At 38.8% G+C, this 25,186-nt stretch overlaps 2 protein-coding genes across 2 annotated transcripts in view; one reads left to right on the top strand and one right to left on the bottom strand.

Moving 5' to 3' along the window:
• Nucleotides 1-2,205: 2,205 nt before the first annotated feature.
• On the top strand, nt 2,206-21,518 carry LIPM (lipase family member M). Its single transcript, XM_017867502.1, is given in 10 exon segments — nt 2,206-2,352; nt 7,617-7,734; nt 12,746-12,944; nt 14,185-14,294; nt 14,741-14,877; nt 15,017-15,163; nt 16,479-16,550; nt 17,521-17,570; nt 17,572-17,590; nt 19,734-21,518. Coding segments are annotated over 10 exon segments (1,269 nt in total). The 3' UTR covers nt 20,004-21,518.
• The window catches only part of ANKRD22 (ankyrin repeat domain 22), a 24,597-nt gene continuing 20,251 nt past the window's right edge, over nt 20,841-25,186 (bottom strand). Inside the window, exons 5-6 of the mRNA XM_017867513.1 lie at nt 22,767-22,865; nt 20,841-22,500 (exon numbers count right to left, since the gene is read on the bottom strand). Of these exons, the coding sequence (XP_017723002.1) occupies nt 22,423-22,500; nt 22,767-22,865 (177 nt within the window). The 3' untranslated portion in view covers nt 20,841-22,422. The remainder of the gene's footprint in view (nt 22,501-22,766; nt 22,866-25,186) is intronic.

The following is a 25,186-nucleotide window of genomic DNA, read 5'->3' as shown; positions in this document are numbered from 1 at the left end:
TAATTTTGTATTTTAGTAGAGACGGGGTTTAACCACGTTGGCTAGGCTGGTCTCAAACTCCTGACCTCATGATCCGCTGCCTCGGCCTCCCAAAGTGCTGGGATTACAGGTGTGAGCCACCGTGCCCGGCCCCCTCCCATCTCTTTTATAATGTTTCCGATGCTTTCCATGGGCTAGGGATTGCTAAGGTGTTAAGGGTGTTGTAAAATTCTGCAGTGTGGAAGAACTCCACTTATTTAATATTTGCTCAAAACGTCGCTCTTTGAGCTGACTTGGGATGTGACTTTGCCTTCTTCCAAAATGACAGTTATGACCTTATAAAGTTACCCAGGAATTTGAGAGCCAAACTTAATTCTATTTTCTCTGCAATATATTCAGTACCCAAGGAGGCTGGCCACAGCTGCAGAAAGCTAAAAAATAAAAAGGAATGGGTGGGGTTTGGGTCGGGGATTGAACCAATCAGTTTATTGCCATAAACTCTCTCCTAAAAAAGTCTCTACAGTATTCACAAGCATATTAATCTAATGTGGGAGTTGATCTTACCTGAACATATTACAGCAAAGTTGAGTAGATGGTATCTGCCAAACTCATAATGACATCATTGGGAATTACTCTGAATTTTAAATCCAGAAGATAACTTTTTAAAAAGACAGTTCACAGAGATTGATGTAATTGCTTCCTGATAGTAGGTTAGGCTTCATCTTTGATGGAGAAGAGGACATCGAAGTGTTATATATTTTCCCAAGTAGTCATGACACTAAACAGCAAATTAAAATACCTGAATCTCAGTTCTGGCCTTGCCACAATCTAGCTAGGCAAAGCAAGTCATTAAACGTGTCTTCATATTTCTGAAAATGAAAGCTGAATGATATCTTTTTTTCTGGCTATATAACATTTACAAATCCTAAAATGTCAGTGATGGGAGCTCACATTCTTTTCTGAAATCTCATCTTGCCTACCTTGAGGGAGAACTCATGGGGTGCTGAAGACACAGGGCTCTGCAGAGTGTTGGATAAGTGTTTTCTCTGCTCTTCTAATTAGGTCAAATGGCTCCTCTAGCAGGCATCAGACTGTGTTAGCGACGTTCACACTGGTCCAGATAAGGATGCAGGCTTACCTCTTCACACCCATGCAACCAGCCCAGGGTGGAGGAGGCTGAGTCATGTGGGAAGATATGTTCTCACAGACTCATCTTTCCGGTTTCAGCATCTGGCTCCTTCACCCACCACATTCCAAAGTCTGCATATTGGTGTGGCTGCTGTTAGCTCAGCCCTGAAGAATTGATGTAATAGAGAAGTATTTCACTTTAAGTAATTTTTTTTAACTTTTAACACATTCTTTACTTAAAATGACAAATAAATCAACCCTCCTGGCCTACTCAATCATTAGTAGGCTAAGGAATTGCTCACATTTGCCTCACAGTCAGTTGAACTGGGACATTTAGTTCATGAAAATAACTAGGCTGCAACCCATTATTTTAAACAATAGCTGACAATGTATTTACTAGATAATCCATCTAATCAATATCCCAGCAATTAACTAGTGATTACAACTTAAAATAAAAATTTTGTGTGTATCTATTTAATTGAAATAGACAGAAATGGGCTAAACATGGAAGATTCGTTTTCTTATAATAATGTTCTCACCTATCCCTAAAAATGGAAAATGTCCATAAAATTTTAGATATTTTAAATAAAAGTACTTATCACAACACTTATCTTAACCAAATAACAGTGATCACTGAAGACCCAGAATATGACTATAGAAACTTTCAGTGCTTTCTGTAGATTCCATCTTTTGTTATCAAAGAAAGATAAAAACTAGGAGTGGAAGGAAAGAGGTTCCCTATAGTCCTTATTACCTGGTGATAAAGTACAGGGATTTTAATGGACTGTACCAAATGCACAAAACTCCAGGTCACATCAAAGAAAGTTCTACACACCTGGAAGTTGAAGGATCAGGGATTACAAGTTGTGTGAGGGAAAAATGGGAGGAGCCAGATAGTATTGGGACATCCTAGGCAATGTTTCCAGCCCACTTTGTGTTCTCCCTTCCCTATCAACTAAGCTTGCTTAATTTGCTTCAGAATTGGAAGAAGGAATTGCTGCAGAAAAATACGTGAAAAAGTTTTTAAACCTACAGATTCTTCTTAGTTTAGAATTAGTTGTTACATTGGCAGGAAAAAATAAATGCAGATGTTGGACCATGTTGGAAACCTTGTCAAGAAAGTGGATTGTCTCACACAGAATGGAGATGTGGCTTCTGATTCTGGTGGCGTATATGTTCCAGAGAAATGTGAATTCAGTACATATGCCAACTAAAGCTGTGGACCCAGAAGCATTCATGAATATTGTAAGTTGGGATTTTTGGGAAATGAGATACTTAACATGTTAACGTTTGTATCTGTGTATCATTTACATTATGTATTATATTTATACATGGTGGTGATTCATACTAGAAGAGCATAGTGATGAAGTAGCAAATCGTACTGGCAAGAATGCTAAACTGGATGTCAGTAGACCTGGGGTCTCCTCAAACAAATTTAGTAAACTTGGGCAAATGACTTAATCCCTTTGGGCTTCAAACACAATTTAACTTTTCCTTGAACACTTTGGTTCATTCTATGAGTGGAGAAACAATTAAGGCCTTTTAAGTTAACCCCAGTCCCTTGATTATTTCCATTTTGTCTGTATTTTTTATTCTTTTTTTTTTTTTTTCCATATTGTAAAGGTGTCAGCCTTTGCTTCTTGCTATCAGGGCACCCACTTCTAGTAGCATCTTATACCATTCTAATCTACTCTTTTTATCCTGTTTCTGGACTGGTACTTTGCTGAATGGCAATAAAAGGACCCTGAGTTAGTGCTACAGAGAACCTCCTACAAGTGAAATGCATAAATGACAATACTTCTCTTTAGGTTTCCCAGGATTTTTTTTTTTTTTGGTTACTTTTCAAATTCTAAGCTGGGTTTTAGTAATGGTCACCCTATGGTAACACTTACCCATAGCAGGGATTGTGACACAAGGTGCAGAGAGACTGTTCTATTTCAATTTCACTGCCCTGTGCAGTAGATAGGATCATTCACATATTTCAAATCCAGATACTGAGATTAAAGAGGTTAAACAAGTTGAACAAGGCCACACCAATGTAATAGCATAGCTACTATTTAAATTCAGGACTGCCTAAACACAAAGTTTATAATTATAAATACTATGCAATAAATCCTCCCAGGTGAGAAAGAGGAGAGGCTACCTCCAGATGAGTAAGATGATCTTGTGCAATGTCCATGTTCCACAGATTTATCTAACAAACTCTCAGGAAATGGAACTTTAACATGTATTTATACTGATTTAAGACCCTTTCTATGGAAGCTTCCTTACATGGGTTCAAAAACTGACAGGCCATAGAAATATTCTGTATCTTCATGGTGCTGAATATCAGGTTTCTTCTGACCATTCCAATGATTAGGTGGTTTGTCTAGGTAGTTAGCACATTGGTATCAGTCCTCAGGAGTCATCCTTCTGGCCCTGAGACTGTCCCACTTGAATTCCTCTGGTTTGGAGGTGAGGGGAATCTCTGTAGTGGCAGACAGAGATGATCTTCCTGGGCTCCACCCACTGGGTGTAACCACACCTACACACTATTGGGGCTTCAGGAGTCTGTAGACCAAAGCCCATTGAATTAGGCTCTGCCATTAAGCAACTATGCCTGGAAAAAACAAAGTAAAATAGAAAATTCACATGATTGGTGTAAATTCAACAAAACAGAATAAAAGTAGTTGCGAGTTTGAACTGGTTCTGAGGTGGGAGACGGGCAGGACTTACTTTCTGGTCCCAACAGGACACAGCGAATAAACAAGCACAAACTAGCAGGCGGTGAAAAAAACCAGCAAGAACCAGCAGGTGGCCTGGAAGGCATCCTCTAGTTGCCCTGGCTGCTCATTAGCATGAGACACTCCCACCAGCACCATGACAGTTTACAAATGTCATAGCAATGACCCACAAGTTACTACCCCTTTCCATGGCAACGGCCCAGAAGTTACTGCCCCTTTTCTAGAAATTTCTGAATAACCTACCCCTTAATTTGCATGAAATTAAAAGTAGTTATAAGTGGGCATAACTACAGCTGCCAATAGCCCATGCACTACTGACTCTGGGAGCACCGTCTATGAGTTAGCCCTGCTTTTCAAGGAGCAGTACCATTCAGTAAAAGATTACTGTCTAATATTACCAGCTCGCCCTTGAATTCTTTCCTGGGCAAAGCCAAGAGCCTTCCCAGAGTAAGCCCCGGTTTTGGAGCTCACCTGTCCTGCATAGATTTGACTCTGTATACTCATGTAATATGGATTATGGTCTATCTTATACTTTGATAAATAACTAGTTTTATGCATGTATTTTTTAAGCAAGTGTTTACTGAGCACCTACTAGGTCCATGATATTATGCTATGCACTAAGGTTAGAGAGATTTAAGAATATTAAAAGCCCTGACTTTATGGAGCTTATAGTCCAGCAGGAAGGACAGATCCTCAATTAATCATTATAAGAGCAATGAGATAAAAGAAGAAAACATAAAATAAGGGGAACTAATGCAGAAAGCTTAGGAAAGCTTTGCTGAAGAACGGTTTCAAAGCCTGAAATCTGAAAGATAAATAGCAGTTACTTGAGAGGGTGGTAGCAACAAGATCAGCACATAGGACAGCTAGAGCAGCTAAGAACATGCCAGATTCAAGGAGCTGAAAGCAACCTATATCTGGATGGTCTTTTAAACATTGACTTTTTTATACTATTACAAAAGCAATATATGCTCATTATAGAAAATTTTAAAAATACAAAAGAAGGCAATAGTCACCAATGTACTCTGCACCCAGAACTGCTTTGTCATGCCTTTATCTTCATTCTAAGTCTGTGAGGTTTTGTTTTCTTAAAAAGACATGTCACGTACGATTTACTATTTTCCAACATTTTTTTCTACTTAACGGTGTACATCATGAAGAATTTCCCAACGTTTTAAATATCCTTTCACAACATCATTTCACCTTGCTGCATTATGTTCCATTTTTTGAATAAATATTTGCCCCAGGTTGGATTCTCTGGGGGACAGACTCTGAGGCAGAATTCATACAAAAATGTTTTTTAAGGAGAATCATCATCATCACCTGTGGAAAGGAAGTAGAGAATCAGGAGTAAGGAAAGAAAGAAATCAAATCTTGATACGGGCTTCAAAACAGCCTCACTGAACTCCCTTAGGAGCTCTGGAGCTAAAACTGCTCTTCAGAGATGTCCTACGTTGGGCTGAGATGACCAGGCCTTTAGACCACAAACAGGTCCATCACTGGATGTGGCAGGAAGGGATGTGAATTTGGAGGAAGTGGCTTTCTACAGCTGAGGCCATTCCTACAGAAGATGACAGCCAAGTGTTATCTGCTGACAGCACTTCTGGTGCATGGGACCAGTCATTTATTGTCCTGCATAAACTTTCCTGTCAAGTATAGCATGTGGACCATCTTGCCACCTATAGACAACATTTGCAGCATTTGTAGTTCCTTTTCTTCTCAGATGTCCATGTCCCAATCCCTACCTCCTTGGCTCTTTTGAGCAACTTCTATTCAACCTCAAGGCCCAGTCAAATTCTTCCTCCAGAAGACCTTGCCTGTCCAGCCCTGCTCATTTTGCTCCTCCTGCTCAGAATTCCTTTGCTCCTTCCTCCACTCTCATCCTTCACCCCTCATCTGATACATTACACATATCCTCTCAATAACGACTTGTCAGATTTCCTCCATTCTCATGTTTTCATATATTTATCTTATCTCCCCAAATAGTTGACAACAGTGGTTCCTGAAGGATAGCCGTCAGATCAGCAGCATCTCTTTTGCCTGGGAACTTGTATGTCAATTTTTTGGGTTCAACCCAGACCTGCTGTATCAGACTATGAGTGGGGTCCCACAATTTGTGTTTTAACAAACCCTCTAAGTAATTCTGATGCATGCTAAAATTTGAGATACTTATACAATTTTTTCTTTCTTTGAAATGGAGTCTCACTCTGTCGCCAGTCTGGAGTGCAGTGGCGTGATCTCAGCTCACTGCAACCTCTGCCTCCCAGGTTCAAGCGATTCCCCTTCCCCAGCCTCTTGAGTAGCTGGGATTACAGGCATGCGCCACCACGCCCGGCTTTTTTTTTTTCTTTTTTTTTTTTAGTAGAGATGGTGTTTCACCATGTTGGTCAGGATGAGCTCAATCTCCTGACCTCGTGATGTGCCCACCTCAGCTTCCCAAAGTGCTGGGATTACAGGTGTGAGCCACCACGCCCGGCCTATAAAATGTTAAGGTTAAGTAGACAATGGTGTCTCACATACATACATGCACACATATACACTGCATTCCATAATGCTTGGTTCATTGAGTTTTAATTATAGTGGTAGTTAATGCTTATTGAGTTCCTACTATGTCCTGGGGATTACAGTTAGTGTTATGTGTGCATTATCTTTTTGCATTTATTACAACAGTCCCATGGACTATGAACCATTAGAATTCCTAATTTACAGATGAGTGAACTGAAGCATAGGAACAGTTTAACTAAATTTCTCAAGATTATGCAGCTAGTTCATATATTACTGTTAGAACCAGGGTTAAAACTCAGACAGTGGGACCCGGGAGCTTTCTCCTAATGACTATGCTTTTTTGGCCCTATATTCTACCTGGGCATGTGATGCCTGGCCTTCTTCTCTCTTGCTCTTTTTTAAAGCAGCCCCTAATGCAAATGGTTCTTTCCTTCTCTGCGTTATAACAATGCGCAAGAATAGTGAGGATGCTTAGAAGGTATTTGCAGCTGCAAATTTTCCAGAGTGTTTACATGTAACTACCGTGTAGAATAAGGATTCTTAACCAGGGGTTTGTATATAGGCAACAAGATATCTAAAACTCCTGAAATTGAATGCAAAACCATGTTTTTGTATCCACTGTATATCCATTGTTATAGTTCTCCTCAAATTCACAGAGGGAACTTTAACCTGAAAATGTTAGGAATCAATGCTCTTGAGTCTGTGGTTTTAGAACTGGAAAGAATCTTAGGAAATGCATGACCCAGGAAAGCTCATAAGCTGTCCTGGAACAGGTGTCCCACTGGCTGCTTTAGAACCACCTGATCTGTAACCTGAAGTGGGCTCAAGACTCTGTATGTTGCAATGCCCAGATGATTCTGATGCACAACAAGGTTTTGGAATCAGGGTTCCAGTCCAGTGGTTCTCAAACATTAGGGTACATCACAATTCCCTAAAGAGCTTGAGACACAAACTGCTGTGTCCAATCCTCTGAGTTCCTGATTCAGTAGGTTTGGTTGGAACCTGATAATTTGCATATCTAACAGATTAGTCCAAGTGATGCTGATGCCTTTGTCCCAGGGCCCATACTTTGAGAACCATAATTCTAGTCCAGTTTCCATATTAAGACAAAGAAAGTAAGGACTAGAGAGGGTTGGCAGATTTTTCTAAGGTAACATGATTAGCTTGGGAAAAGCAAGGACTTTGAGTTTTACAGCATCAAGGAATCTACTCTTACTTTTGGATCATTGAGAACATAGCCACAGAGAACTGAACTCAAAAGAAATTGTGCTTTTTCCATAGAGCGAAATCATCCAACATCAAGGCTATCCCTGTGAGGAATATGAAGTCACAACTGAAGATGGGTATATCCTTTCTGTTAACCGGATTCCTCGAGGCCTAGCGCAACCTAAGAAGACAGGTATGGGTCATGCCATGTCACCGCAACACAGCAGTCTTCTCTGCAGTTACGACTTCCTTGTGATTTGAATGCAGAAGAGAGCCTGGGTTCTTAGTGCAGACTGACGTCCATTGTTCAGGTCAAAGGATGGTGTCAGTTTCCCCATAATCTCCATCACCACCACCATATCCCTCCCCACTGCCACTAATTATCTCAATTAAACATAGTGTTTGCTTTTCAAAACACACCTTCAAGAAAAGTTCATTTCTTGACTTATTTTAGCACCTAACCCATTCCCCAAAACCCCTCCTATGTAGACATTCTAGAATATTTACTGACATTTCCTTGAACAGACCATACCAACCTCTGCTTATGAAGAATTCAAGCTTTATTATGGCACCTGGAGCCCACTCCTATACTCTGTATTCCTCATCTAAAGAGCACTTAAAATATTTAAGATGTTGCCTAGCTTTTTACTAAGGGCTTTTGAAAAACAAAAGTTCTATACGTACATTTTATTTTATTTTATTGTTTTATTTTATTTTGAGGTGGAGTTTCGCTCTTGTTGCCTAGGCTGGAGTGCAGTGGTGTGATCTCGGCTCACTGCAACCTCTGCCTCCCAGGTTCAAGCAATTCTCCTGCTTCAGCCTCCCCGGTAGCTGCGATTACAGGCATGCACCACCACGCCCAGCTAATTTTTGTATTTTTAGTAGAGACAGGTTTTCTCCGTGTTGGTCAGGCTGGTCCTGAAATCCTGACCTCAGGTGGTCTGCCTGCCTCAGCCTCCCAAAGCGCTGGGATTACAGGCATGAGCTACCGCACCTGGCGTATATGTACATTTTAAATGTTTGATATGTTTCCATAGTTCATACAATTCCACACTTTTGTATGTGGGATTTTCAGCTATTGTTATCTTTTTAAACATTTGTCTTCATTACTAAAATATTAATATTTTTCATTCTATTTGGCTGGATTCTTTTTAATATTCTAGCAGTAGGTTTATAGTAGCAACTATATTGTCTTTTATGTGTACAGATAATATAATTTCTTGTGTTATTTTGATATGCCAGATATACTGATAAGTGCTTTATTTGTATTAGTCTCATTTAATTTTCACAATTACCCTAAGAAACTGCTACTCATATATGTTAAGTAACTTACCCAAAAAGTCTGTGCTAGTGCTTGCTAGTGAGGTGTAAAACCTGCACTCAAATAAAATCTCTCTCTGCCATTATAGCCCATGTTCTTAACTAGGACCAGAAAATGCTGGACAAATGCTATTGGGCTTTGGTGTAAAGAAACTTTGGGACCATCCTGGCTAACACGGTGAAACCCCGTCTCTACTAAAAACTACAAAAAACTAGCTGGGCGACGTGGCGGCGCCTGTAGTCCCAGCTACCCGGGAGGCTGAGACAGGAGAATGGCGTGAACCCGGGAGGCGGAGCTTGCAGTGAGCTGAGATCTGGCCACAGCACTCCAGCCTGGGTGACAGAGCGAGACTCCGTCTCAAAAAAAAAAAAAAAAAGAAAAGAAACTTTGGGGTTCTGTTTTACTCTAATTTGTTCTTGTGTAGCTTTTTGAAAACTTTTTTTTTTCTTACTAGTTGCACAGCTGTGCCTTATACATGTCTAGCATGCGCCTTAAGCATCTTTGAACTTAAATTTCTTCCTCTGGACCACTGTTTCATCAGATGTCTATGCAGTTTGCTTTGGCCCTTCTTTCGGCCGACTTTATCAGAGTTCTTCCTTGGCCACCCTATTCAAAATTGCAGCTCTTTGCTACCTATTGAGTTCTAGCCCCTTACCCTGCTTACTTTTCCATATCGCACTTACTTACCATCACCTGATATAATAGATATTTTCATGTTTGTATATCATCTGTCTCCCCCCAATCAAAGGGTAAACTCAATGAGAGCAGAGACATCATTTGCTTTGCTCAAGGCTAGAACCAGTAACTAAATGAGTGCTGAGCACATTCTGATGCTAATAAATATTTGTGAGATGAATTATAGATTTTGTATAAATAAATGAAGAGCCTGGGGACATGGCCCCATGAATCCCAGGGGAGTGGGCAAAGCACAGTTCTTCCAAGCAATCAAGTGACTTAGCAATTATTAGGCATGGGGGTCATCTGTAGCCTCTATTCATGGATGGAATTTGTTTTCTTACATCCTGTTGATTCAGACTGTTCACACATTGCCCAGGTGTTTGAGGTTCAAGGAATCTGGCTCCTTGGTCCAGCTGGTGCAGAATACTTCTCACTAGTGGCCAGTGTTGCTGGCATGTGCCTCTTCAGAGGCAATCTCCCGTATCAAAAAAAAAAAAAAAAAAAAAAAAAAAAAAAAAAAAAAAAAAAAGTTTTTCACCACTTTCAAAGAGAGGCCAAAATGAAATTCCCAATGAAATTCATACTGAAAACAACTGAAAATGTTTACTGAAAAGCTTATAGCTTGTGGAAGTGGCCTTTTTATCTTTATCAAAGGATCTTAGTTGGCTTCAATATCGAGAAAGAAAATAGGCTGGCCCATCCTCAGAAATGACAGCTGTCTAGCCCTTACATACTCACCTGCTGGCTGTAATTTAAATAGAAGACCTAGGGGATGTTTGAAATGATATAAATGAGCCAGTCCTCTTGTTAGGGGAATCACAAGAACAAACTATATGGCTAAGTAGAACCAAGGAGACCGTAACCATGGGAAATGCCCTAAAGACTCTCACGGGGAGCATTGATCACCTTGGTTTGAGTGTCCTGTGTTAACACAGCTGAGGTCACCTCCCTGAGAGCTAAGAGGATGAACTAAACGACCAGACATCAAGGAAAACCTAAAATAACACCGAGTTCCTTTCTCCTGGCCCTTCACTAACAGTCCACAGTGACCTACACATTCTCTCCCTTGAGAGATAAAATGAGGCAGATTGGAATTCATGAAGACTGTCAAGATGCTGGATGAGTTTGGTGTAGAAGGGCTTTTGTCCTACAGGGAGACTGCAAGTGTGTTTGGTACCCCTTTACAGCAATAATAACAAAAGCTACCCATCTGATCTGAAGTCGGGCAGCATGCTGAGTGCTTAATGCACAGTACCTCATTTACCCCTCCCCTGCCAAAATCCTGTGAGGTGGGCAATTATCCTCATTTTGCTAATGAGGACGCTGCAGCTCAGAAAGTCACTTGCTTTAGAGAATTATAACAATAATAATGAAAGCAATAAAGCTGTTTTTTACTACAGGTGTCTTCTAAGCTATATTGTGGTGTGGATATTGCACTCATGATTTGATTTAATTCGCACAAGTCCCGTTGAGGGCATGATGTATTATTTCCTCCTAATAGGGCAGCACTTTATTAATCTTTCAGTCAAATGTGCTAATGACAAAATTATATATATGCCTTAATTTATTGAGCACGTTAGAATTCTTAAAACCCTTCATCCTTCTCTATTCTCTACTGATATTCTTGTAATTCTTTATTTTGATGTAATTTCCAATTTATGGAAAAGTTCTGGGAATAGTACAAGGGACTTCCATATACCGTTTGCCCTAATTTACCAAGTGTTTACAGTTTTACCTCATTTATTTTATCATTATCTCTCGCCCATCTCTTACGTGTATCTTAATGCTTTTTCCAAAACCTTTGATGGTAAATTTGAGACATACATCATGCCTATTTGCCCCTAAGTAACTTCAGCGAGTATTTTCTAAGAACAAGAGTATTCTCTTCTATAACTGCAATACATTTATCAAAGTTAGAAAACAAACATTGATTGACATTAGTATTTAATTCATAGTCTATATTCAAATTTTGTCAATTGTCCCAAAGTCCTTTATAGCTGTTTTCCCTCCTCCCGTCCATAATCTAATCCAGGGTCATTTACTACATTTGGCCATCAAGTCTGTTCCCTTCATAAACAATTTCTAAGGTTTTGTCTTTTGATTTTGCATTTTTGAAGAGTTTTGGACAGGGATTTAATTTGCTTTATCTGATGTTTCTTCATGGTGTGTGTGATTCAAGTTATATGTTTTTGGCAGGAATAACACAAAAGTGAAGTCAGATCTTTCTTGGTTCATCATATTATGAAGCAAATAATGTTGGCTTGTTCCAATACTGATAATAACTAATGACTTTTAAGGTGGTATCTGACAGGTTTTTCTAAAGTTAGTATTTTCCCTTTTGTAATTAACAAATAAGTCATGGGAAGATATTTTCAGGATATGTAATATTCTGTCTTTAAACTTTTACTCACTAATTTTAACATTCACTGATAATTTCAATCTTTCTGAATTTGTTAGTTGGTATTATACTGTAAATCAATGTTTTGTATTTACTAAATGGCATGTATTTACTAAACGGCATTCTGTAAATAAGAGCTTTTCCTTCCAATTATTTATGTGTTCATTTATTTATTGGTCGGTACATGGACTCGAGCATTCTTATTCAATGGGATATAATTCTTTACTATAATTATTTATTTTGATGCTCAATATTTTTGTATTTGAACAGTGGGAGCTCCTTCAAGCTGGCTTGTGGATCCTTTTGACAAGGTCTCTTAATCACTAAACCATTTATATATATAGAGAGAAATAGATATAGATATAGATAGTGTGTGTATATATATGGTGTGTGTATATGTTATATATATGGTGTGTGTATACATATGGTGTATATATACACCTTAATAATCATACTATACCATCTACTGGGGCACTTTCAATATTTCTGAAGAGCCCAGACAAGTCTGATAATAATTACACAAAATTAACAACAGAAGTTAAACTTTATAGATTCTTTTTCTGCCAGGCAACATGCCATCCATTCCTTGTGCTCTATTTTATTAAAGCATAACACAAATCTTATTTTACTGATGAAGAAATCAGGACACATAACAAAGGTTAAGTAATTGGCCAAGATAACTAAGCTAGCAAGCAGCTGAATCAAGATCTGAACACAGGTTTGTTTGATCTGAAAGCTCTTATTCATTACTGGATAACAAGAAAGGGAGAGAACATTTCACACAGTTGAAATTGTCTCTTTTTGCAGGTTCCAGGCCTGTGGTGTTACTGCAGCATGGCCTAGTTGGAGGTGCTAGCAACTGGATTTCTAACCTGCCCAATAATAGCCTGGGCTTCATTCTGGCAGATGCTGGTTTTGACGTGTGGATGGGGAACAGCAGGGGAAATGCCTGGTCTCGAAAACACAAGACCCTCTCCATAGACCAAGATGAGTTCTGGGCTTTCAGGTACATGAAAATCTTGAGAATGGAGGTAGACATGTCTGCCTTTCAAAAAAATGGGTAAAAAATTATGGCTTCTAGCATTTGGTTGATTTATTTTGGTTAAGTCATCATTATCTTAACATGATATCCCCCAATTTTCTTGATTAACTAGTGATTCCTTGGTTGAAGTAGTGAGGAATGCTGAGTTTCCCATGTAGAAGGTTGGGTCTAGCTAACAGGGTGAGAATGGTGATTGGTCTCAGGTGATTGAGATTGGAATGAGAGAAGTGTAGATCCATTTCCTTGTACGGGGGTAATAGTATAATAGTACTCCAGAAGGAGAAGAGACCAGGCAGCATTAAAAAAAAGAAAGGAAATTATTAAGCCTAGTGTGTTAGTCCGTTTTCACACTGCTGTAAAGAACTGCCCGAGACTGGGTAATTTATAAAGTAAAGAGTTTTAATTTACTCACAGTTTAGCGTGGTTGAGGAGGCCTCAGGAAACTTATGATCATGGCAGAAGGTGAAGGGGAAGCAAGGCACCCTTTTCACAAGGCTGCAGCAAGAAGTGCTGAGCAAAAGGGGGAAGACCCCTTTATAAAACCATCAGATCTTATGAGAACTCACTCACTATCACGAGAACAGCATGGGGGAAACCACGCCCATGATTCAACTACCTCCACCTGGTCTCTCCCTTGACATGTGGGGATTACGGGATTATGGGGATTACAATTCAAGATGAGATTTGTGTGGGAACACAAAACCTAACCATATCACCTAGGGACCATTGATCTGACTTACACATCTCTCATGCTCGTACAAAAGATGTTTAATGCTTTTATTTAAATTACCTATTGATGTTCAACTCACTTTTTATACCTATCAGAGAAGGGCCACTTCAACATCTTTATAACTATTCCTGTAAATGAATCTGCATAGCCCTGTGCTGTTCTGCTTAACAGTAGAACAGGACACTTCCACTAGGAGTTGGGTTATGTGCTCAGTAAATATTAGCTGAAGATGATTATTGCTGTATGACAACATCTTGAGAAAACAGCAGTTCGCTGACAACCTGTAACTCCAGAGACACCCATGCACCACAGGTTTGAAAGAAATCCATTCTGAGTGTTGTGAGGGACACAGTAACAAGCATTCAGGGTTGATAACTCAAGGGCTTGTTTGTAAACCCGGCGGCGGGGGGTGGGGGTGCTTTTGTTGGTTTCTGATTATAACTTTTCATATAACTTTGTCTTTTCCCCTTGTAGTTATGATGAGATGGCTAGGTTTGACCTTCCTGCAGTGATAAACTTTATTTTGCAGAAAACGGGCCAGGAAAAGATCTATTATGTCGGCTATTCACAGGGCACCACCATGGGTAGGTTCAAAGAAAAGCAGGTTTGTATACTCAGAAGAAATGTGAGCATACGACGCAAGCTCTATCCCTGAAATCAGTCATCTTGTGCTTCCTTCAGACCTGGTCTTGTCATCTTCAGATTCATGTAGTCCCCAGCAATGTGTCTAGCATATACACACATGCGCTAGATATAGCATATCTCTTTGCTATATGTGTCTAGATATAGCATATCTCTCAATATAAACATTTTCTCAAAGCCAACGTCATTATATTCAATTATTTATTTAACTCATTGAGCACCTACTACTTGAAAGCAAATATGCTGGTATCATAAGGACCTTATAATTTTATAGGAGAGGTAAGATACAAATACATAATTATTGAAATATCTTGTTAAAAGCAAAATAAATATTTTATGAGTTCTAAAAATATTCAGTATTCATGTTGATATATTTCTTCTTTTGTAGGCTTTATTGCATTTTCCACCATGCCAGAGCTGGCTCAGAAAATCAAAATGTATTTTGCTTTAGCACCCGTAGCCACTGTTAAGCATGCAAAAAGCCCTGGGACCAAATTTTTGTTGCTGCCAGATATGATGATCAAGGTATGTGACTCCTCAGAAAATTTCCTATGTACGTAGAAAAATCTTCTAGCCCAATTTCCTAAAACAAACTTTTAAAATTACAGTCACATCTTTTCTGTCTGTCATGTAATGACTACTATGTCACTTCATGTTTTTACAGGGATTGTTTGGCAAAAAAGAATTTCTGTATCAGACCAGATTTCTCAGACAGCTTGTTATTTACCTTTGTGGCCAGGTGATTCTTGATCAGATTTGCAGTAATGTCATGTTACTTCTGGGTGGATTCAACACCAACAATATGAATATGGTAAGTGGGAGCCTAGTAAATTCCCAGAGTCCCAGCATAAAGCTGGGAGGCATATGGCTCACCCCTGGAGGGAGAGCTAATGCCAGTGAAGACTCATAGTAATGATATATTCCCAGTAACTCAGTTCTCTCCAAACTGTAAGGAAATAAGGGAAATGCTTCATTATGGACTGAAACAAGGTTAACATAAGGGCATTGCTAGATATTAAATCACAGACTATAGGTGGAAGAGGTCTGAAAGCAGCTTTACTACAGTGAATTAAATTAAAAAGCGCGATTAGCATGTGTTACACAACAGAGAGAACTGTCATGCATCATCCATCTCTACCCTCCACTGGGGTCCTGTAGGTTTGTAGTTTAAGTTCTTTGATGGAACATCAGGGACCTTCATTTTGGCTTAGGCTACCAGTTGGTATCACTGGGTGGATTCCCTAGGAAGCATACTCTGAGATGGAGATTAATGTGAGCAATGATTTGGGTTCTGCTCTAGGGATAATACCTAGAGAAGGAAAAGAAACAGGATTAGGTAGATGAAAAAGTCAAGTAGTGATGCAGTCTCAATAGGAGACTTCGTTGATCTTGCAGGGATTTGTGAAGATAGGATGACCCTTCAGAACCATCTCAAGTTAGGAAGAGAGGGCTGAGTCTTTATACACCATGTCAATCAGTCATTTAATGTTGCCGCACCAGTAACAGGGGAGCACTGGGCAATGTATCTCCCTACAATTGGAGCAATCCTCAAAGCAGGCTGAGAGTGGAGGGCTGTTTGCCAGCAGCACTGCCAGCAGCTGGGGCAACATTTCTTTAATTCTGGAGATTTTTTCTTCTTTTTTAAGATTAATAATTTGATTTATAGTAACCATTTGATAAGCATATATTACATACTAGGTTAATTTGTAACCTATACCAAGCCTATGAGTGTTATTAACATCCCCACTTTGCAGATTAGTGTACTAAGATTTAGTGGATTAAATGACTCACCCAAATTCACCTAAAAATTAAACTGCAGAGCTAGGATTTGAATACAGGCCCAATACCAGAGCCCTCATCCTAAATATCACTAGTAAATTTTTTTTTTTAAGTAGAGGCCAGATCTCTGATAAGAAGCTATTCTCAGATGAAAAATACCAGTGTCTGGCAATACATTTAGTGACATTTTATTTATGTGCATGTACATATTTTTGTTTCATAGATAATTGCTGATAATTTAATAATGTTCCCATTTCTTGTTCTGACACCCAGGAGATTTGGTCTTGACAGGGTATACATCTTGTGAGTTTTTCTATGTCCCCCAAAATACTCATGCTTTGTTACAGAGCCGAGCAAATGTATATGTTGCCCACACTCTTGCCGGAACATCTGTGCAAAATATTCTACACTGGAGCCAGGTAAGAATGTTGAATTTGCAGTCTTTGCTAAATGTCCTTTCATATTTTGTATAGAATAGTCAAAGGACACCCTTTAGATAGCCCAGGGATTATTGGATTATTTCACACTTATTCTAAGATGAAATGCAATATTGTCGATGCTATTTTGATGGAAAATTTGATCTAGATCACTGACACTTTTCAAGAAATGGGAAGAAAGGACAGAAGTAGCCTAAGGACTTCTTTAGATCTTAAAAGTATGAATTTAGATGATCCAAGTGAGACTTCTCTCTATCTGTAGACACCTCAAAGATGTGGCTGGACAGAATTATGTTTCTACATCTTCTCTTCAGCTTCTCCAACAATACAGTCAACTAGAAACAAAAATGCTAATGTGGGGTCTGTCAAAAGAGATATTCACAGGAGTCCTTCACACTGCAAACTTTACCTGCAATTACAGGAAACACACACCTCTGTGTGTCTATGTGGTGTGTGTGACAGAGAGAGGGACGGGGGAAGGAGAGAGTTCTCTCTGTTGAAGGGTGGAGAGAGAGACAGAGGGTGGGGGAGAGAGAGAGAGAGAGCGCGCGCGCAATTGTACCTTCAAAACCAGAGAAGAATTCTAAGTTGGATTAAATTTTGGTTGCTATCTTCCAGGATCACTACATTGCACAATTCCAGGGCACAATGCCCCATTGTAGCCCACAGAGTTGTGGAGGATACCCACTCACATTAACTACAATGAGTATGTACTTCCTGGAGTTGATAATGCAATGATTAAGAATTTATGTAGTCCCTCTTTCTTCTCAAAGGGCCTCATTCTTTCTTACCATTTTCCTGAGACGCTTATCCCAATGTTGAACGGAAGAGCAGCTCAGCCTTTGCTCTCTGCTTCCCTCACGAGTGCACACTGGGTAGCACATTTCCACCACCCCACCATGCTTATCCACTGAGACATTGGAATACCTTGCAAATTTTTGTTTCCTTTTAGGCAGTGAATTCTGGTGAACTTCGGGCATTTGACTGGGGGAGCGAGACCAAAATCTGGAAAATGCAATCAGGTAAGAGAATCGAATAGACCATCTGCTGAAAATATATACATTGGAAATGTATGACAGGGAAGTTATAATGACAGTTTATTCTAGATAAGGGAATAAAATGTGAAAATTTAGGCAGAAAATAATAGTTCATGTTTGACTCCATTTGAAAATGGTTAAGTTCACAGTTTAGCCAAGAAAACTCTCTGCTTTTACAATGGAGTAGGAGGCCTTTTTTGCTGAGGCTGTCTCCCTGAACAAGGTACTGGGCTTCTCAGGAGCAAGATGAAGTAGATTTAGTCAAGAGAAGAGTGCAGTCTATGGTAGACACTAAAAGGATTATTTTAGAATAAAACAAATGGGATGGTGGCAGTAAGTTTGTTTTATAGCACAGTAAAAAGAACATGAAATGGCAAGTCAGGATTGCTGTATAAGTTTTGCTTCTGCACTATAAACTTCTGTAACAGGAGCTAGGCTGCTTTAATTTTTCAGGCTTCGATTTCTTTACCTTTAAAATAAAAATTTTGGGCTTAGAAAGCCCATAAGCATTCTCCCTGGATATACTTTCAATGAATCTGTAATTTGCAAGTTAAATTTTTAAAATGTTATTACATTACCCAAGAAAATATGTAGCTAATGCTGTGAACTAAGATATCAAAGTGTGGAGCTTCAGAATTGCGTAGGTATGCCCTTTAGAACATAAAATCTTCTGAAGATTTTTGGTAATCATGTGTGTGAATGTAAATAAGTATTTACCATAGAAGCAGAGTTGGAAGGGGCAGATTAGACACAGTTTAGTCTTTCTTTGAGAGCCTCACATCATAATTAACATCCACTGCCGTATGTTGATCTAGAGGTAAAATGCTAGGAAACTGGACAAACTGTGCAGTGCTCCTGGATAGCGAGCTCTCAGTCTCTGGTATCAGCTGCTTCTCTTGAAGTCCTTCTTCACCGTGTCCCATAATATGTCTTTAGGGAAAGTATTCCTGTTCAAAGCTTTTTTTTTACATTTATTTATTTATTTATTTAAATAACTCCTGACCTCAAGTGATCCACCCACCTCGGCCTCCCAAAGTGCTGGGATTACAGACGTGAGCTACTGTGCCTGGCCCTAAGATGGTTTTAATTTATCAACATTTAATGGACTGAGTTCTAGAGAAATTGATTCATGCAGAATAGGCACCAGAAAATGGGAGTGGAGGGGAAGAGAAAAGAAACACACAAAAAAGTATCACAGAATCACAGAAACTCAGAGCGAGACATGACATTTAGTTCAATCTTTTCACCTGTAAAATGACAAAAAATATTACTAACCCCATAGAAGTTTTCAACCTTCCTTATCCAAATTGGGCCATAGCTCTAAATTCTTAGGGAGCCACAAAGAGAAACCAGAGCATCTAGGATTGGAGCCAAGACTCCATGGTGGATTTCCTGAGTAAGAAATGGGCCTTACCACTTCTGAGGAAAGTTCTGGATGCTGATTAATCTCAAGGGCTCAGCCAACTCAGCTCATTCTACTAACAGTGCATGAATACAGAAAGTTCCTAGGAATTAGGAATACTAATTGGTATATTTGGTGGGGAAGGGTGAGGAATAAGGGTTGGAGCAGGTATTTAACTTTTACTTCCCTTTAGCTCAAATTACCTGTGTGCCATAGGCCATGGTCTTGGCAAATGCAGTCAAGCTGGGCCTGCCTCAAAGGCTGCCTGGGATCACATAAAGACTGTGAAGATGCAGAGCCCTTCCCAGCAGGTTCCTTGCTTTTCTCTGTGGAATATAATTCTTGTCTCATGAAATGTTTGTGAAATTATCTTTTAAAAGAACAGGAGAATTATTTTTAAAAACAATTTATTTACAAAATATTTAATAGGAGGATAAAATAAGTACAAGACATTAAGTGTTTTTTTGTGTTTTCTCATTTGATCTAGCAAGTTATTACAGATATTATCCCCAGTAACAGAGGAAGAAACTGAGGTTCAATAATGTTAAGTAATTTTACCTTGAAGTAAGGACAGCAACAGAAATTCTTAACAGAGTTGTGTGACTCTAACACCCATGTACCCTTCACCACAACAGATGGCATGTTTATTATGTCTATTGGAAACATAAATTATGAGTCTGAAAGTCCAAATGTTGCCTACAGTTAAGAACTATTCATTTTCTCTAGCCAACTCCTGTAAGGTACAGAGTCAGAGATATGACAGTCCCTACAGCAATGTGGACAGGAGGTCAGGACTGGCTTTCAAATCCAGAAGACGTGAAAATGCTGCTCTCCGAGGTGACCAACCTCATCTACCATAAGAATATTCCTGAATGGGCTCACGTGGATTTCATCTGGGGTTTGGATGCTCCTCAACGTATGTACAATGAAATCATCCATCTGATGCAGCAGGAGGAGACCAACCTTTCCCAGGGACGGTGTGAGGCCGTGTTGTGAAGCATCCGACACTGACAAGCTTAGGACAGCCTCATGGGGGATGGGGCTAGGACCCATAAAGGCAGAATTACAGAGGACAGAGACCTAGTATACATTTTTCAGATTCCCTGCACTTGGCACTAAATCTGACACTTATGTTTACATTTTTTTTTCAGTAAATTAGTCCTTATTGGGTAAATACGGGTTTCACATGCTGTTATATATTCTACCATCTTGAAGGGTAGTTTTAACTGACAGCCAGAAAGTATCTAGACATTCTCTATATCATTCAGGTAAATCTCTTTAAAACACTTATTTTTTTCTACAAGCCATATTTTTGGAGCACTAAAGTAAAATGACAAATTGGGACAGATCTTGAGGTCTGGAGTCTCTTGATTATTGTTGACTTTGACAAAATAAGCTAGACATTTTCACCTTGTTGCCATAGAGACATAACACTACCTCAGGAAGCTGAGCTGCTTTAACAACAACAACAACAAAATCAATGTTATAGTATGGATGAAATATACGTTAAGTATTCTCAGAATAAGGCCAAGTTTTATAGTTGGATCTCAGGGAAGAAAATTTTATAGGATGTTTATGAGTTCTTCAATAAATGCACTCTGCATTACATAAAGCATACATGTGTATTTCAGTATCTAGATTCTAGTCCAAGCTTGTTGGAGTCTTTACAGCTTGTTGCTAGGAGACCTAATGGCTAGAAATTTCTGGCTCAATTTTCTGCCTCCAAAAATTAAAAGCTTGGGAGAAAATTGCATAATGTCATGAGCTTGATTAAACAAATTGTCACACATTTTATCCTTTAATCTTGACAAAGTTAATGTCAGTCACCACAACTCATTCACAAACCACAATTTATTTCTTCAGAAAATTATTCCACTTTTACACAATTTCAAAGATGACAGTTGTAAATAACATTGGTACTATTTTGCAAAATCTCTGAAACAAAATCAAAGGTTTGTGTGTGTCAAAAGTATATTGTTGAAGGTATACTGGTGTGTGAAATTCATTTGTGTGGTTTTTTTTGTCCCCAAGGGTCACCTGGTAGCTCAGCTCAATGCTAGCGAATCTTAATTTATTAAGACACATTTAAAGACTTCAGAATCTATATCTACACACTAGTACTTCCTTCATAAAATAAGTTTCTTAAAACCGTGTACACAGTTGAATATATATTGCTGGATTCGATTTTCATTAGAGCTTTCAAGGATAGTAAATCTTTCATTCTTAGACTGTACTTGTTACCACATACAGAGAAGCTGGCTTAGTCCCTGTCTGCAGCTATGTGAGATTCAGTCTTGATTTTCAAAATTCAACATATTTTTAAGTGAGTTTATTTCTCTACTCTGTCTCATTCACAGAGGAAGTGAGACAGATATTTTGATATTCACAATCTCTCACTTAGACAAATAATCCAGATCCTACCTCATTATATAGCTCTGTTTCTTTTGAAGAACTTTATCCAAATAAGTTACAATAATATTTTACATTTATCAATAAAAGAAACAAAACTAACAAGCTTAGTAACCACCTTGTATTTACAAAAGGATCATGAAGATTTTTTAAACGAACATTTGCATAGATAGTTGCATAGTCCTGCTCAAACCAAGATGGCTTTTGTTTGTAAACCAAAATCTCTAGTGGTATGCTGGTAAACGAACTTTATGGAAAGCAAAACAAACAAACAAAACTCTGATTTGTCAATTTGCCAGTTTCTGTGGTGTAAACACACTCACCACTGATAATTGATAGATGTTTTTATTGAAATTGCTTCATCAAAGGAATATTTACACATGAATCTCTAAGCCCACACACATACACATACATTCTATACAAACATACATATTTAATAATTTGATTCTTCTGCTCAGTACTCAAAGGGGGCTGGGAGGAACAGTTTGTCTCCTAGGGCATGACATAGACTGGACAGTCTTTTTATAAGAGTGATGCAACTGGGAAGAGAGAACGCTGTTTCAGAAGATAACTCTGATCCTCTTCTTCAGGAAAGACTGAGTTTGGAACACCAGGGCTTTTTTTTTTTTTTTAAGAGAGAGTCTTGCTGTGTTGCCCTGGCTGCTCTCAAACTGCTGAGTTCAAGTGATCCTCGCACCTCAGCCTCCCAAGTAGCTGGGGTTACAGGTATGTACCACTGTGCCTAGTTGAAACATCAGTTTCTGACTGAAGTGCAGACCACAACAACTTTAGTGTTTCCCTTAGAAGGATTATGGCCATGGTGAACTTGACTGAGTAAACAATGCTATAAATAAAAACCTCTTCCAAAACATTAACCATGGTAAGCATCATTTTCCCCATAAAATGGTGGCATCCAGGTTAAGTGGCCCACAGACCAACTATCTAAAATGAAGATAGAATCCAGTCTTTAACTTTTTCTGTACCTCCATCGGTGTGGTCGCAAGGATTACCATGCTTTCCTTAGCATTAATTCAATCTGGGAAAATTTTAATCTCCGTGCAATATCCAGTGAGCTCTCACCATGCTGGGGGAGGGGGGGAAGGGGAATACAGTTATTTCCAATAGAGTGCCCAAGATCTCATAAATAGCTTAGACTGATTGACTCTCTGGGTCGGCAAGGGCTTTAAAAGGTAGTCAGTCCTAATAGTAATAGGACAACTTCATTCATTCATGAAGATGATTAATTTTACTGTTGTTTACATTAGAGGCAAATAATTTACTTCAACATAAGGCCTAGATTAGAGATGCTGCTGCTAGAGGAACCTCAGACCACGGTCCACAGACCCTTACCTTATTCTTTATTGTGGGGTCTGCACGGGCTTCCAAGAGCAGAGGGATAAGAGACTGGTTTTTCATTTCACAGGCATAATGTAACGCAGTACAGCCATACTGAAACACAAAGGGCCAAAACTTCAGCTCATAAGTTGGGCTTTCCACAGACCGTAGCATGTGGCTTCATTGGCAAATCCTTTTCACACTTTGTAGCATACAACTAAGCAGAAAAACAGTCTGCAAACCATTGATAGACAACGATTTCTAGTACTTAGAAAATTTTCTTCTCTGCCTCAATGTATATGTATGTGTCATATAAGCCATCAATCTCTGCCTTTTTGTTTTTCATTTTCTGTTCTAAACTAAAGAATGCAACTTATAAAAAGCTGATGCTGAATTGTGCCAAGGTTTCTTTGTAGCGTGTTATATGCCTCGGTGATCATCACCTTGATCATGTCACCATCTTTTCCCTTAAAGAGTCTCCACATGGACCTTAACATAAATATTATCCTCTATGGTTTTGATGATGATTCCTACTGAAGAAGTTGGGTGCTCTTGCTGCTGCAGGACACCTACAAGATCAGTGCAGTTCTACAGAGATGTTTCCCAAACGTGATTTGTTACAGCTTTTATTATGTGTTATACGCTAGTGCATCTACTCTGTTGGTACTAATTTAAAACACTACAGGCCAAAAAAATAATAGCTAGGGCATTAGTGTCCAAACTTTGGCCTTTGGAAAAGTAGCCAAGCAACCATGGTGTTAGTAAGTGAAAGTAAGTGAAGAAATCATATCTTTGGCTATCAAAACTAACAGAGTTAGCTCTGGATCCTATTCCCTACAAACACCTCTAAAATTATAGATCATGTTGCAATTATGTATTTTTATTAAGTGGTAGCATGACAAATGGAAGTTCTAGCTCTGAATTTTTTCATGTGAAATAGAGTCTAATTACCCCAAAATACAAAACACTATTTTACCTAGAAAGTAGATTTTAATATTCAGATAGTTTTTGAAAAATGTTTGCTATTAGAAGTGACGTCTGTGTGTGTACATGCATGTGTCTCAAACTCCTGAGTTCAAGTGATCCTCCCAGCTCAGCCTTCCAAGTAGCTGGGACTACAGGCGAGTGCCACTGTGCCTAGCTGAAGGAATGCAATATCTCTATCTAGAGAGAGAGACACATAAACAGCTGGGAAAATATCCTAGAGAAATTTTGGTCACAGGCACGAATTTTAAATCTATTGAATTTAAATGAAAAGACCCAGAAAACCCTTCAACAAACTTTTAACTTCATCTTTAATAATCTCTTACTTAATATATTTCAAAGTTATCTAAAGAAATGGTAATGCACAGTAGCTGTCAATACAAATTTATCCAAAAGTTCTATTTGAAATAAAAGGAGAATATACATTTCATAAAGTTATTTTTCTTGTGCTCTCTCTCTCTGTCTCTCTCTCTCTCACTCACACACACACACATACACACACAGACACACACACACCTGCCTGCATTTAAACATGATACCAGCATACGCAAAACCGAAATGATGTAAATAATTGATAGAAACAGGAATGGGGCCATGTTCTCTATTATAAAACAATGGTAATACACAGATGTGCACACACATAAAATATGTTAGGCATCACAAATAGAATGTTAGTATTTTGGAATCAAATTTCCACTTGCCTACTTTTTCAATAAGGAACTGGGACTCCAAAATTTTATGCAATCACCATAAGCAAAACACCATAGAAATAAACTTGTCTTCCTGTGATCATTGAGTAAGGAAGATGAGTGCAAGAGCACAGAGGTGAAAGCGAAAACAAGACCTTATGCTTATAAACAGGAAGAAGTGAGCGGATGCTGCTACTGTTGTTATCACTGCTCTTACCATCATTGGGATTTTTCTTTGACCTTTGTCTTATCTATCTTTAGTTTACACATGGGGCCTCGCATCAGTGGGTTGGGATTTTGGCTACAGCAGCAGTTGTTGCCATTCAATGAGCACTTACTACATTCTAAGCATGTGCGAAGTGCTTTACATGAACAAGCCCGTTAGATAAGTATTATCCATATCCCCATTTTACTGATGTGGATACTGAGAGTAAAATAAGTTTACAACTTGCTCAAACTCATAGAAGTAAAAAGTGGCAAGCCCAGACTTACTTATGGGCTTTCTCACTATAGCTTCTTAACTACTATGGCTGGTATTTTGTTATCAGAGCCTTCGTTTTCCTTAATGTCTCAACAACATTAAAGCCAATTCTTTTAAAAATGCTTTATAATCAATACAGGTATTATTCCCATGAATTCAGCAGAATATAAATAACTTCACGGTTGCCTGTCAGTGGGAAAAAAAGGAGAAAATAAAAGAAAACTAAATGTAAAATTGACTAGGAAAATAAAGCAAGCAACTGTACAGATGACAAATATACT

This window comes from Rhinopithecus bieti, unplaced genomic scaffold (assembly GCF_001698545.2).
Source record: "Rhinopithecus bieti isolate Rb0 unplaced genomic scaffold, ASM169854v2 scaffold_53, whole genome shotgun sequence".
Classification (NCBI taxonomy): domain Eukaryota; kingdom Metazoa; phylum Chordata; class Mammalia; order Primates; family Cercopithecidae; genus Rhinopithecus; species Rhinopithecus bieti.
Note: the sequence above shows the minus strand (reverse complement) of the source record. Positions and strands in the feature narration are given on the sequence as shown.